Source organism: Dromiciops gliroides, chromosome 3 (assembly GCF_019393635.1).
Source record: "Dromiciops gliroides isolate mDroGli1 chromosome 3, mDroGli1.pri, whole genome shotgun sequence".
In the NCBI taxonomy this organism is placed as follows: Eukaryota; Metazoa; Chordata; class Mammalia; order Microbiotheria; family Microbiotheriidae; genus Dromiciops; species Dromiciops gliroides.
Genome location: NC_057863.1, coordinates 218,982,053 through 218,994,929, shown reverse-complemented (window position 1 = coordinate 218,994,929; position 12,877 = coordinate 218,982,053). Strand labels below are relative to the sequence as shown.

General features: G+C 37.9%; 1 protein-coding gene across 2 annotated transcripts in view; it reads left to right on the top strand.

The window, feature by feature from the left end:
* Positions 1-12,877, top strand: part of BMX (BMX non-receptor tyrosine kinase) — a 92,548-nt gene that overhangs the window by 11,465 nt on the left and 68,206 nt on the right. For both annotated transcript variants that reach the window (XM_043995552.1, XM_043995553.1), the window contains exons 2-3: positions 5,026-5,173; positions 7,391-7,495. In XM_043995552.1, coding sequence (XP_043851487.1) covers positions 5,027-5,173; positions 7,391-7,495 — 252 coding nt within the window. In that variant the 5' untranslated portion in view covers position 5,026. The remainder of the gene's footprint in view (positions 1-5,025; positions 5,174-7,390; positions 7,496-12,877) is intronic.

Here is a 12,877-nt window from a genome sequence, read left to right as displayed (position 1 = left end):
TGGGATGGGAACATTGAAGAAATTGTTATTTTTATGTATTGATCAATTTTGCTGATGTTTTCTCTTTTTCTTTTAAAAAATATTTGTGATAAAGCAGGGATTCTTTACTGTGTTTCATGTATCCTTTCAGGGGTCCATGGAGAGATTTCAGAGGGATCATGACATTAGATGAGAAAAAACACATCTTTATTTTCATCAGTTTCTAACTGTAATATAACATTTCTTTCAATTATTTAAAAATATTATTCTGAGAAGGGATGAATTGGCTTCACCAGATTGTCGAAGAAATCTATGACACATGAAAAGAAGGTTAAGAACACCTCTGGAGGTTGGCAGAGGAGGGATATAGGGGGGAAATCATAAAACAAAAGAAATTTATTGGTAAAAATATTTTTAAAGAAGGAGGTTCTAGACATGTCTGTGATTTATTATCTAAGGAATGGAGAGTGGGGAGAAGATGGGTTCAAAAGAATATAAGAGTGGCAGCTAGGTGGCGCAGTAGATAAAACACTGGCCCTGAATTCAGGAGGACGGGAGTTCAAATCCAGCTTCAGACACTTGACACTAGTTGTGTGACCCTGGTCAAGTCACTTAACCCTCATTGCCCCCCCCCCCCGCCCAAAAAACAAAAGAAAGAGAAAAAAGCATATAAGAGGGGCAGGTAGGTGGATAAAGCACCAGCCCTGTAGTCAGGAGGATCTGAGTTCTAATCTGGACTCAGAAACTTGACACTTACTAGCTGTGTGACCCTGGGCAAGTCACTTAATCCTCATTGCCCCACCAAAAAAAGAAAAAGCAAAAGCAAAAACAATTCTAATTGTACATTGTCTACAACTAACTATATCTATAGTATCTATAATTATATCTACTACACTATACTTTTTTCATTTTTAGTATTTATATAAAATTTTAAGGTTTCATGGTGTGTTACACTTGATAATCTCAGTACATACAAGATCCAGGTTCATAATTAACTGGCTCATTTTCCTTCCCTCAGAGGAGATTAAAACTGGGCTTATGAAGCAGCCAGGTGGTGCAGTGGACTGAGGGTGCTGGCTTGGAATCAAGAAGATCTGGGTTCGAATATGATCTCAGACACTTATTAGCTGTGTGACCCTGGGCAAGTCACTTCACTTCTGTTTGCCTCAGTTTCCTCATCTGTATACTGGGGATAATAATATTACTTAGCTCCCAGGGTTGCTGTGAGGATTAAATGAGATAATAATTGTAAAATGCTTAGCACAATGCCTGGCATAAAATAAAGGCTATATAAGTGTTAGCTGTTGTTGTTCTTATGGATAATCAAGTCTTTATCCAGTGTAAGGATCTCATTCAGCTAGGTGGCACAATAGAGTGATAGACCTGGAGTCAGAGAGGCCTGAATTAAAATCTGTCCTCAGACACTTTCTAGCTGTGTGACCGTGGATAAGGTGTTTCTCAGATTGATATATGTAGCCCTTAGTTTTCCTTCTGACTCTTCAGTTCCATATCACCAACCATTTACTGGACATTTTGAGATGGATATACTGTAGACAACTCAAAGTATTTTTCCCTAAACTTATTGGTCTTCTGAATTTATTTATTGCTACTGAAGATGCCACTAACCTTCTAGTCACTAGGGTCTCAACTTCAGAATCATTCTCTATTCCTTATTCTCCCTCACCCCTTAATTCGACCTCTATATCATCTCCTGTATCTATTCTTTCCCTTTACTCAAACAGTCACCACCCTAATTATGACCATCATCACAAATTCTTCCCTCACCAATCCATCCTTTAACAATTGCCAAAGTTATCTTTCCAAAGCACAGGTCTGATTATGTCACTCTCTTGCTCAATAAACACCAGTGGCTCCCTATTACTTTTAGGATTAAATATACACTACTATTTTTGTCATTTAAAGACCTTCACAACCTGCCTCCATTTTGCATTTCTACATATTACTTTTTGCCTATTTGCATAAATATTTACATAAATATTACATATTTTCCCTATATAGTCTATGAACTAGCCAAATTGGTCTTCTTCAGCTACCTCCCATCTCTGTGCCTTTGTCTAATTTATTATTTCTTCACTTCTGTCTCATATTCTCTGGATTCCTTCAAAACTCATCTCAAGTGCCTCTTGATGCACGGAGTCTTTGCTGACCTCCCAGCTGCTAGTCCCTCCCTTCCGTCCCCAGACAAACTACTTCGTATTCATTTCATGCAAACATATATTGGATCCCCTGTACCTGGTCTAATGCCCAGCACATAATACATAGTTCAATGCTTGTTGAACAATTTATTTATGACTTGTTATGTGATTGTAAGCAATCCCTCTCTGAGCCTTGGTTCCCTAATCTGTAAAAGGGAGTTGTTAATATCTATATTTATGGTATGATTTATGTTACAGTATTTTGTGAAATTCAAACATGTTCATGGATGCAAAGTGCTTTGCCATTGGGTAAAATCGTGACTATTTTTATTATCAGTGCAGCTAAAGTGGAAAACTCTGCTTACATATTCTTGAACCCCTGGAAGACTGAATTTCTTAGTCCTCCTCTACTGCCCAGCCCAGGTCACTACTTAACTCTGTTTAAACCAGTAATACGTAAGTAAGCCCTCCATATCTGGGACCTAGCCAGTGACCCATTTGCCCCCTCCTGCTCTTAGCCCTGGGTAGAACAATGTGCCTGCTTCCTGATTTGGATGATAAGCAAAATGCAAATTCGTTCCTTCTAATCCATGTTCCTGACCCACTCAGTAGGAAGAAGAATGACAGGTTACTGACCAGCACTCTTTCTTTAAAGCTTGCAAATTAAGGTAAAGGCCATAGCTTCAAGTCTTCTCCCTCCTAAAAATAACCATGAGCAAGGTAAGAGCTTCCATATCTTCAATAGTCTGGAAAGGTCTTTGTTATCATTGCTTAGAGATGACAAAATAATGTGTAGTTAAGGCAAAGGAAAAAAAATCAGAAAGCCTGTGCCTATCATTCATTGCTTAGTCTTGCTACTTTTCATTGTCAAGACGAAAAATTTGGTGTCAGAATTCTTGAAGTTCTCATCTGTCCTAAATCAGTCTTGATTGATGGGATAGTTTGAGTTATTTAACTTTCCAGCTATAAAATTTGGTCAAGCAAAAGAATAGGAAAATTTACTTTACAGCAACACTTGAAAAATTAATGTTTTATACACCAGTTCAAGGATTCTTAACCTGGTGTCTGTGAATTTGGGTTTTTAAAAAAATATTCTGATAACTGTATTTCAACATACATTGTTTCTTTTGAAATCTTGTATATTTTATTTTATGTATTTAAAGCCATTATTCTAAGGAAAGGTCCACAGGCTTCACCAAACTGCTGGAAGGGACGGCACAAAAAGATTGGTCTAGATTCAAATGTGTTGGAGGGCTGGGGCCCTAGTTTGTAAAAACAAGGAATTTTCTTGAGTTATGACAACTTCCTTATTAATCCCTTGCTTTTGTATGACATTTTGTACTTCTCACAGGTCCTTCATGCAAATTATCTAATTTGGTGCTAGTTTATGCTTTAAATTGGATGTATACATGCTTAATGCTCTCAATTCTTTCCAAGGACTCTAGAAATAATGTAAAATGCAACATTTAACATTAAAAAAAAAAGTTTGTTCCTGTAAGTGAAAATGAGGTCATGTCTGTAAAACCTCAGCATTGTGTTAATTTGGTCAAAACATTCAAATAACTGGTGACAGATTAAATTGTTTATATCAATTTCAACTGGATAATTCAGGTTAAATTATTGATCTGGTACCATATAACTGCCAAAGTCACATTATTTACCAATAAGGATTAATAATTCCAGTCACTCCAAAAAAGAATGAGCTGCCTCAACAGTTAATGGTTTCCTCCTCCCTAGAGGTCTTCAATTATAGGCTACGTTTATCATTATCTATTACAAACGAATTGGGGGGGGGGGGATCCTTTGCAAGTTTGGGCTGGACTAAGTGGCTACCAATTTTATGGGATTTAAGATGTTAATATCCATCAATATATTTGGTTTTTGTTGTTGTTGTTGTTGTTTGTTTTGTTTTGTTTTGTTTTTGTGGGGCAATGGGGATTAAGTGACTTGCCCAGGATCACACAGCTAGTAAGTGTCAAGTGTCTGAGGCCGGATTTGAACTCGGGTCCTTCTGAATCCAGGGCCAGTGCTTTATCCACTGTTCCACCTAGCTGCCCCTTCCATCAATATATTTGTATGATTTAAAAAGCAACTACAACATAAATCAGTTGATGCTTCGCTATCCAACACAAAGAATATTAATCTACATGGAAATTATTCAATACTATGTAGGAGGTACTTATATAGAAATTATATTATGAACATTTATTTTACATAGGTATATAATATGTGTGTATGTATGTGTTTTGTTGTGGAGTTGTGTCTGACTCTCTGTGACTCCATTTGGAGTTTTCTTGACAAAGACACTTTGAGTGGTTTTGCCATTTCCTTCTCCAGCTCATTTTACAGATGAGGAAACTGAGGCAAACAGGGTTAGGTGATTTCTCCAGGGTCACACAACTAGTAAGTGTCTTGAGACCGGATTTGAACTCGGGTCTTCCTAATTCCAGGCCAGGTGCTCTATAAACTGTGCCACCTACCAGCCCATGTATGTGTATACACATATGCAAGCGTAGATATGTATACATATGTATATGTTTATTTCTATCTACATATAATATATGTGTGTATATATACGGAGAGAGAGAGAGAGAGAGAGAGAGAGAGAGAGAGAGAGAGAATAAGCAGTGATCTGCATTGATAGAGGAATTTTTTCTTGACTGGGAGCTCCCTAGACCCATGAAATCACAGGCCTAAGTCACAAAGAATAACACATAAGAAAACTAGAAACTATAATAAATATTAACATATTTAAAAATTTAAATGGTTTTCATAAAAGCACCTTCGAATGAGAAACGTGTTTAGGGAGGTAAAAAACACTATAAAGCTTAAAGTTGAACATGGCTGGATTCTAATAAATGCTGTTTTAAATGATTTCATATTTCTTCAGGATGATGAGATGGACAAAAAAAACCATTTTAGAAGAACTTCTCCTAAAGAGGTCTCAACAAAAGAAGAAAATGTCACCAAACAATTACAAAGAAAGACTTTTTGTTCTAACAAAAACAAACCTCTCTTACTATGATTATGATAAAATGGTAAGCCTGGTTTTTTCTTGCTTTTTTTTTTAATGCTTTCACTTTATTTTTGCTAAATATCATCCTTGGATATGATTGTCAAATTTCTTAATCTACACTGCAAAAATGATCTCAAATTTCCTTATTATATTACTTTTTTCAGGATCAAAATTAATTTAATTCAAGTTAATATTTTAAAAATATGATACAGTGGAAAGAATTCTGGCTCTAGTGTCAGAACTGAGTTTAAATTCCACCTCTAGCACGTGTGATACATTGGGAAAGACATGTAACCTCTCTGGGACTCAGCTTTTTCAAATGTAAACTGTAAAATGAGATGCCTTACAATGCTAGATCTAGCATTCTCTGGTCCTAAAATTCTGTTTAATTTCTTCTTATCAGAACTATATTTAATCAGAACATTGGCTATTCTTTCACGATTTAAAAGGATAAAACCACTAAGATATAATGATGCTAACATGAGATGATTGGAATTCTGATATTTTTGGCACTAACTCAATTTTTGCGAGTAGATTAACTACTGGATTCAAATTTTCTAAATGTATTGAGTGCTGTTTACTTTATTGGTAAATTTAGTTAGAGTTTTCTCTCTGTCAATTATTATCACCAACTTAATTGATTAGCCACTTCATGGATGACTTAATTGATGTTGACATCTCCTAATATATTTTTACTGCTTTTCCCACATCAGGGAAGCCTTTTGAAACCCTCTTGAAACTAGACCTAGAAGAAAATGCTTATTTGATTGAATTGAATTGGTTCAAGGAACTCTTAAGAATGGGCAGTTCTGAGGGGTGGGGAGGTTCAGAAGGCTTAATTCCCAGCATAGAGCAGATGCAAAAGGAAAAGGAAAAGGGAAACTAAACAATTTCCCAGCTTCTCATGAGCCCATTCACTATGTATTATTTGATTTAAATGCCATTCCCAGAATGTCACACACACTCACACACACACACACATACACACACTCAAGTGAAAGTCCAAAATATATTCTTCTTCTTTTTTTTTTTTTTTTTGCGGGGCAATGGAGGTTAAGTGACTTGCCCAGGGTCACACAGCTGGTAAGTGTCAAGTGTCTGAGGCCAGATTTGAACTCAGGTACTCCTGAATCCAGGGCCGGTGCTTTATCCACTGCGCCACCTAGCCGCCCCCCAAAATATATTCTAAAGACAAATATAATGCCTATTTGAATTGTCTACCCCTTTGTTTTCTCCATTACTGTTCATAATAGTGTGAACTACAACTTTTTAAAAAATCATTTTTCCTATTGTTGTAAATTACAGTTTTTCTGTCTTGGGGGGGGTGGTTGGGCGATGAGGGTTAAGTGACTTACCCAAGGTCACACAGCTAGTGTCAAGTGTCTGAGGCCGGATCCAAACTCAGGTCCTCCTGACTCCAGGGCTGGTGCTCTATCCACTGCGCCACCAAGCTGCCCCCAAATTACAGTTTTTCTAAAACAATTCAATATCACCTTCATCAAGTCAGTTCAATCATACCTGCCAATAGCCATCCATTTACCTGTTCTCTTTTAGGTTTTAAGCACATTTTGGTATGTCCTCCTTTCAAAAAGAAGCATAGCGGAGGGGGGGCGGGGAAGGAAATCTATTCTTCTTTTAAGTTTGTTACATAGTTTTACTCGCTTGCATTTATCCTTTCTATATGAAATATGTGTCCAAAGCTAGAATGTCTTTTAGATTGGGAAGAATTTTTTGACTTGTTCGGAAAGGGATCTGTTTAATTAGCAAATTGGGATAATAGTAATAATAGCAATGGTAACCACCACTACCACCATCACCATCATCATTTTCATCATCTCCAAACTCTAGAATGAAAAGCTTTAGAAATACGGAGATCTAGCAAAGACCTCAAGCCATGTGGGAACAGGATACGGTCCATATCATCCCTATCATCCTGTCTATTATTGGGGTTGACCCAAAGATGCTTTCAGGGACCTACAGAAGACAAACTTGTCTCAGTACTTATATTCAATTTTTTAAAAAGAAACTTATTTTATCCCCTAGCACAATAGTCCACATATCACTAAATATAAACATATATTAGAAGACTAGTGATTTGTTCTAGGAATACTTTTGCTTGACATTGAAAAACCTGAGAAGAATAAGGTGATAATGATAACAAAAAATACTTGGTCTTATATTCTTTGCACATAATGATAAATCGTACCAAGGTATTATATATTTTTGTTTTGGAATTTAGAAAAAAGGAGGCAAGAAAGGATCGATCGATATTAAGAAAATCCGATGTGTTGAAAGAGTGAATCTTGAGGAACAAACTCCTGTGGAGCGACAATATCCATTTCAGGTAATGTCAGGTCGAGTGTGAAATCTAATGGAGAGATCATTAATCTCTCTCTGCTCTTCTGAAGTCAAGTTTTCTGAAATAAGGAATGGCTTAGCAAGATGCTTATTGAGCATTATGTTCAAATTTGGGCTGAGAAGGCATTTTCCTGGCTGGGAGGAAGGAGGAGGAATGAGAACTGTCAGGGTTTACCTGTGCTTTTCTACTTAACCAGGAATGGAAAAAAGGGAACAAGAGCCAACCACTCATAGAAGTTCTTTCTTTAAGCCCTGCATTTGTGCAAGTTTCCCTTAGCCTACTTTGTGGAGGCTCTCAATCTCCACATCCGTGTTCACATGCAGACTGGTCTGCAACAACAGGACTCTTGTGCAAGGGGGGCCAGGAGAGCTTGAGCCAGCTTGAAGAAGCTCATGAGAGCTGTTGGTTAAGTTTTCAGTGTGAGCGTTTATAACTTAGAAATCATCAAACACTGCAAATCAAGGCTCGATTGATTGTTTTATTGATTGTCTAGATTTAAGAAAGCAATGGAGAAAATGTTAATAATTCAGACTGAACTTAAAAGTGTGTGGCGGGTACATTTTTCTTCCTCCAGAGAGCCAGTTATTAAATATTTATCAACACATCCCTGAGGGAAGCAAACTTAAACAGTGAGGTAAACAAAACATTTGGAGGATCATCTATGGGGAATCAGCCTTTGATCCTATAACCCTAGGATTCTTGACCCCTTGGGCATCATGGATGCTTTTGGCAGTCTGCTGAAAGCTATGGGCCTTTTCTCAGAATAATGCTTAATTGCCTACATTCATAATTGAAAGAAATGCTAAATTTCAATTACAGGTTAGTAAATATAATGATGTGATTTTCCCCCACCTAAGTTCAAAGACTCCCTGAAATTTATTCATGGACCTCTTGGGGGTCTGTGAACTTTAGGTTAAGAACCCCTGCTTCAGGGGGCAGCTAGGTGGCACAGTGGATAGAGCACCGGACCTGGATTCAGAAGGACCTGAGTTCAAATGTGGCCTCAGACACTTGACACTTACTAGCTGTGTAACCCTGGGCAGGTCACTTAACCCCCACTGCCCCCCCACACACAAAAAAGAACCCCTGCTTTTAGAATCTATGGGAGCAGAGTTGTGGCTGTAATTCTGTTTGAAAAATATGTTTTTGATACTACCTAAGGGCATTGTATGGTGCTAGGAGAAGTATATGTAATAGTTGCAAAGGAAAGGTCCAAAGAAAAGTGCAATGAGGCATTTAAAATGGGAGAAATTGCTTTAGCAGAGGAGCGGCAAGGAAAAAATAAGTAAGAGAAATCAGGGTTGACTACATCTAGAGAAGAACCAGCCTTTTTTTCCTATGATATCCTAAGCTTTAGAGCTAGAAGGGAATGTAGTGATTATCTAGTTCAAATCCTTGTTTTAGAAACAAAGAAACTGATACCCAGTAAAATGAGTATGTGAAACTTTTTAAAGTTCACTTTAATAGTGAGGTGTTTCTGTGATGTCATCCTTGTGAGTACTTGTTTCAACTGTGAAGACCTGAACTCATCCGTACCTTCTAGTCATTCGCTACCCTTGTCCATGCTATTTAATTAAAATCCTCTACAGATACCATATGGGCTATCTGTCAACCAAATCTTGCTCATGCTGCTTGATTGGCCCATTTCCTTTGTCCAATTATATCTTTTTCTAGTATCTTTAATGATGTTTCTTCTGCTTGATTCTTTGATAATGAATTGTTAAAACAACAAAATACAAACAGTTGGAATTTTGAAACCTACTCAAACCCACCCTGTTTCTCTGTTATCTTTTGGATAACCTGAAACATTAATTCTCAGAGCTTGTGGCATTACACTATTTGGAGTCATATAACATCATTGGAATGCTACCAGTGTTAGTAAGGGCTTTTATTTCAAGGAAAAGTTTGTATTAATAAAAACACTACTCAGTTTCCCAAATGCAATTCAGTCTATTTTCCTCCTATTAAATTCTAGGTCCAGTTCATTGTTTATCCATGGTGTCAGTCTAAGATGCATAATTGATCCAACTGGATTTATAGTCTGGATGAAAAACATGCTTCATCCACTTGGTTTTTCATGTGTGGTTTTTTTTGGACTAAACTCTTTTGAGCAATTACTGATCTCATTTACCTCTTTTCATTCTGCCGCATAACTTCCATTGTTTCATTATAAATGAATATTTTATTATTTTATTACATGCACAGGAGACAACTTCAAGGTAGCATTTTGCTCTAGTAAATCCAGTGCTTTTTTTAGTCTACAAATAATAAACATAATAGGATATCGTACTCTATACTTTCCAATTATTTGTGCAGCTGCAAATATGTGTTTTACTCTATATTATCTATGCTTTGTTCTCATACATTCTTCAAGCATATCCTCAATGTGTAAATTATCCTCTAAAAGATTTTGAAGAGGTGGGAAAGTAGGAGTAAAGTGTAATCATTAATAATTCCTGATTGTCTTTTTGGAACTAATAAGGTTTGTGAATTTTCCCAAGCATTTGATAATCTTACTTTAAGATTTGTGGAGGGGGGGGGGCAGCTAGGTGGCACAGTGGACAAAGCACTGGCCCTGGATTCAGGAGTACCTGAGTTCAAATCTGGCCTTAGACACTTGACGCTTACTAGCTGTGTGACCCTGGGCAAGTCACTTAACCCCCATTGCCCCCCCCCAAAAAAGATTTGTGTGTGTAAGTGTGTGTGTGTCTCAATTTAGTTTTATTTCATATGGAACAATGACCAAGATGAGAGGTCTGAGTTTTCCCAAACAAGTTTAGCTTTTTCTGAGGCCAATCTTGGGGCAACTGAAATGTTATCAAATACTGTGGCTCCTGCTACAAGTATCTTGTCTTTTCAGTGTTCTGATACTAGATGTGTTTCCACAGAGAGCAAGGCTGTAGTAACCAGAATGATTCTCTGAGAAAGTATTTCCTGACACAAGTGTCTGATACTTCTGAATGTTCTGAGATTGTTGTTATTCATCCTTCATCTCAAAGAGGACCAATGACATCAATGAGGGTGGTGTCTTGACTTGCAAGTGAATTGGATTTGAGGTGAGGCAGAGCTGTGCAAAGTCATCAGCCTCACTCCTCCAGAGTCAATTGAGTCCCATGTCAAGGAATAGAAGACTAGATGTGTTTCCAAGGAGAGCAACGCTGTAGTAACCAGAATGTTCTCAGAGAGTGTCTCCTGACAGGAGTATCTTGTCTTCCGAGTGTCATGAGACTAGATGTTGTTCCACAAGATCAAGCCTTGTAGTAAAATGGAATGTTTTCAGAGGCATTGTCTCCAGTTACAAATATCTTGTCCTCTGAGTGTTATATAGTTGTGCTGACTTTTTTCCCTTTCCCCTTACTGGAAGTGAGAGGGTTTTCCAAATGCTTGATCAGTTGTGCTACCTTTTTTCCACCTCCTCCACAAACTCCCTTGTATGCACCACAGTATCCTTAGGTCAGGCAAGGGGAGGGTGGTAATAATAGAAGAGGGATGGGGTGGGGAGAAAGGAGGAGAAAGGTCAAATGGGGGGGCAAGCAAAAGGAAGAAGATGAGAGGCAGGAGGACTGGGAGCTACCTCCTTGACTCCAGAGAATCAGGAGCTCACCTCTCCTCCTCCAACAAAAGTAGGGAAATAGGGAGAACTGCTTTAAGATTTCTTAAGAATTGGCCCATCCGTGGCTTGTTCTTGCTTTATTTAATTTGATTGGGGGGGGGGCGGCAATGAGGGTTAAGTGACTTGCCCAGGGTCACACAGCTAGTAAGTGTCAAGTGTCTGAGTCCAGATTAGAACTCAGGTCCTCCTGAATCCAGGGCTGGTGCTTTATCCACTGCACCACCTAGCTGCCCCTGTTCTTGCTTTATGAGGTGATTTTGCTCACAATCTACCACCATCCTCTATTTGCAAGTGAGATCACAGTCTGAAGCAGTGTTATTGTTGCCTGCCTATTTGCCAAGGAGATCAAATGTTTGCTGGCTAAGAAGGTTTCTAGGCTCCTTTGGTCTTCCTGTTGTGGTTGAGTGATTTGCATCAGTCCAACTTCCTTAGGAAATGGTGACCTTCCTAGAAAAAGGATTGCTGAAATATCTACCACCCCTTTTGCCATGTTGAAGTCAGACTCCCCACACAGCCTCAAGCAGCTGTGAAAACTCTTCATCAGAGACTTGAACTCAAGATGAGAGATGGGAGTCCAAGGAGGCCTTCTGGGAATAGGGCCCATTTATGGGCTCATGTGGTAATGAGGGGGTCTAAATACCAAGTGTTCCAGGGGTATTTGTTTTGTTATCTGTACCATAGTGGAAGAGGTAGGTGTAGGTATAAATAAATGAACTCATAAGTTTGATGGCAGAGTTGTCAAATCAAAGAGGACTTTCTCTAGAGAGCATTCTCAAGGACTAGGTGCCCATTTAACTGTGAAAAAGATCTCTGCGAGTAGCATTAAGGAAGTCACTGAATAACACCACCTAAGAGACTACTTTGAATAGTGTGGAAGGAATGAAATGATTAAAAACATGATTTACTAAGGCAGTGACAAAAAAAAAATGTGCTTTTGTGGCTTTTGATTATTTGTGCATATGGTTATCATTCAAAAATATCATACTGTGAATAACCCACCAATGTGAAGTGAGAAAAATTGTATCTAAGCAAAAAATGAATAGTGTTTCTTCCATCGAAGAGGTCAAAGGGTTCTGGGAACCTTAATAGTGGCAGCTTTGGTGGGAATGATAACTTGGTGAAACTTTATGAAGGTTTTGGTGACAGTCATGGTGGTGGGTGGGATATGGAAGAAATGAAGAAGGTTGTAACAGATTTGGCAATAATGGCACCAACTTTGGAGAAGGTAAAAACTACAATGATTTTGGCAACTACAAAATTCATCCTTCAAGCTTTCATCCTGAACTCTGGCCCTTATAGTGGGGGCCAATGTTTTGCTGAACTTTATAAGTAAGGTAGCTATGGTGGTTCCAGTGATAGAAGTGGTTATACACCAATTAAAAATGGTTTTAATTATGATTAGGAAAAAACAAAGATTATCAGTCAAGAAGAGCCAGAAAAGCAATAGGGAAGCTACAAGTTGCAAAAGTTTTGTGAACTCAGCCAAACACAATGGCTTCAGGATCTTACTCCTACAAAATGACATGTTTTAAACAATATTTTTCATGCATGGAAAAAAACATTAGAAGAAATTTATTTGTGACAATGTATAACAGTTTTAGTTCCTTTTTTATTGAAAGCATAAAGCATTTGAACACAGAATTTTACATAGATATTTTTGTACCTACCCCATTGATTGCTAAAAATAATAGTCTGATCATGGCATTGAATAAGTGTTTTTAAAAAGAGGAAATGCTAGGGGCAGCTAGATGGCG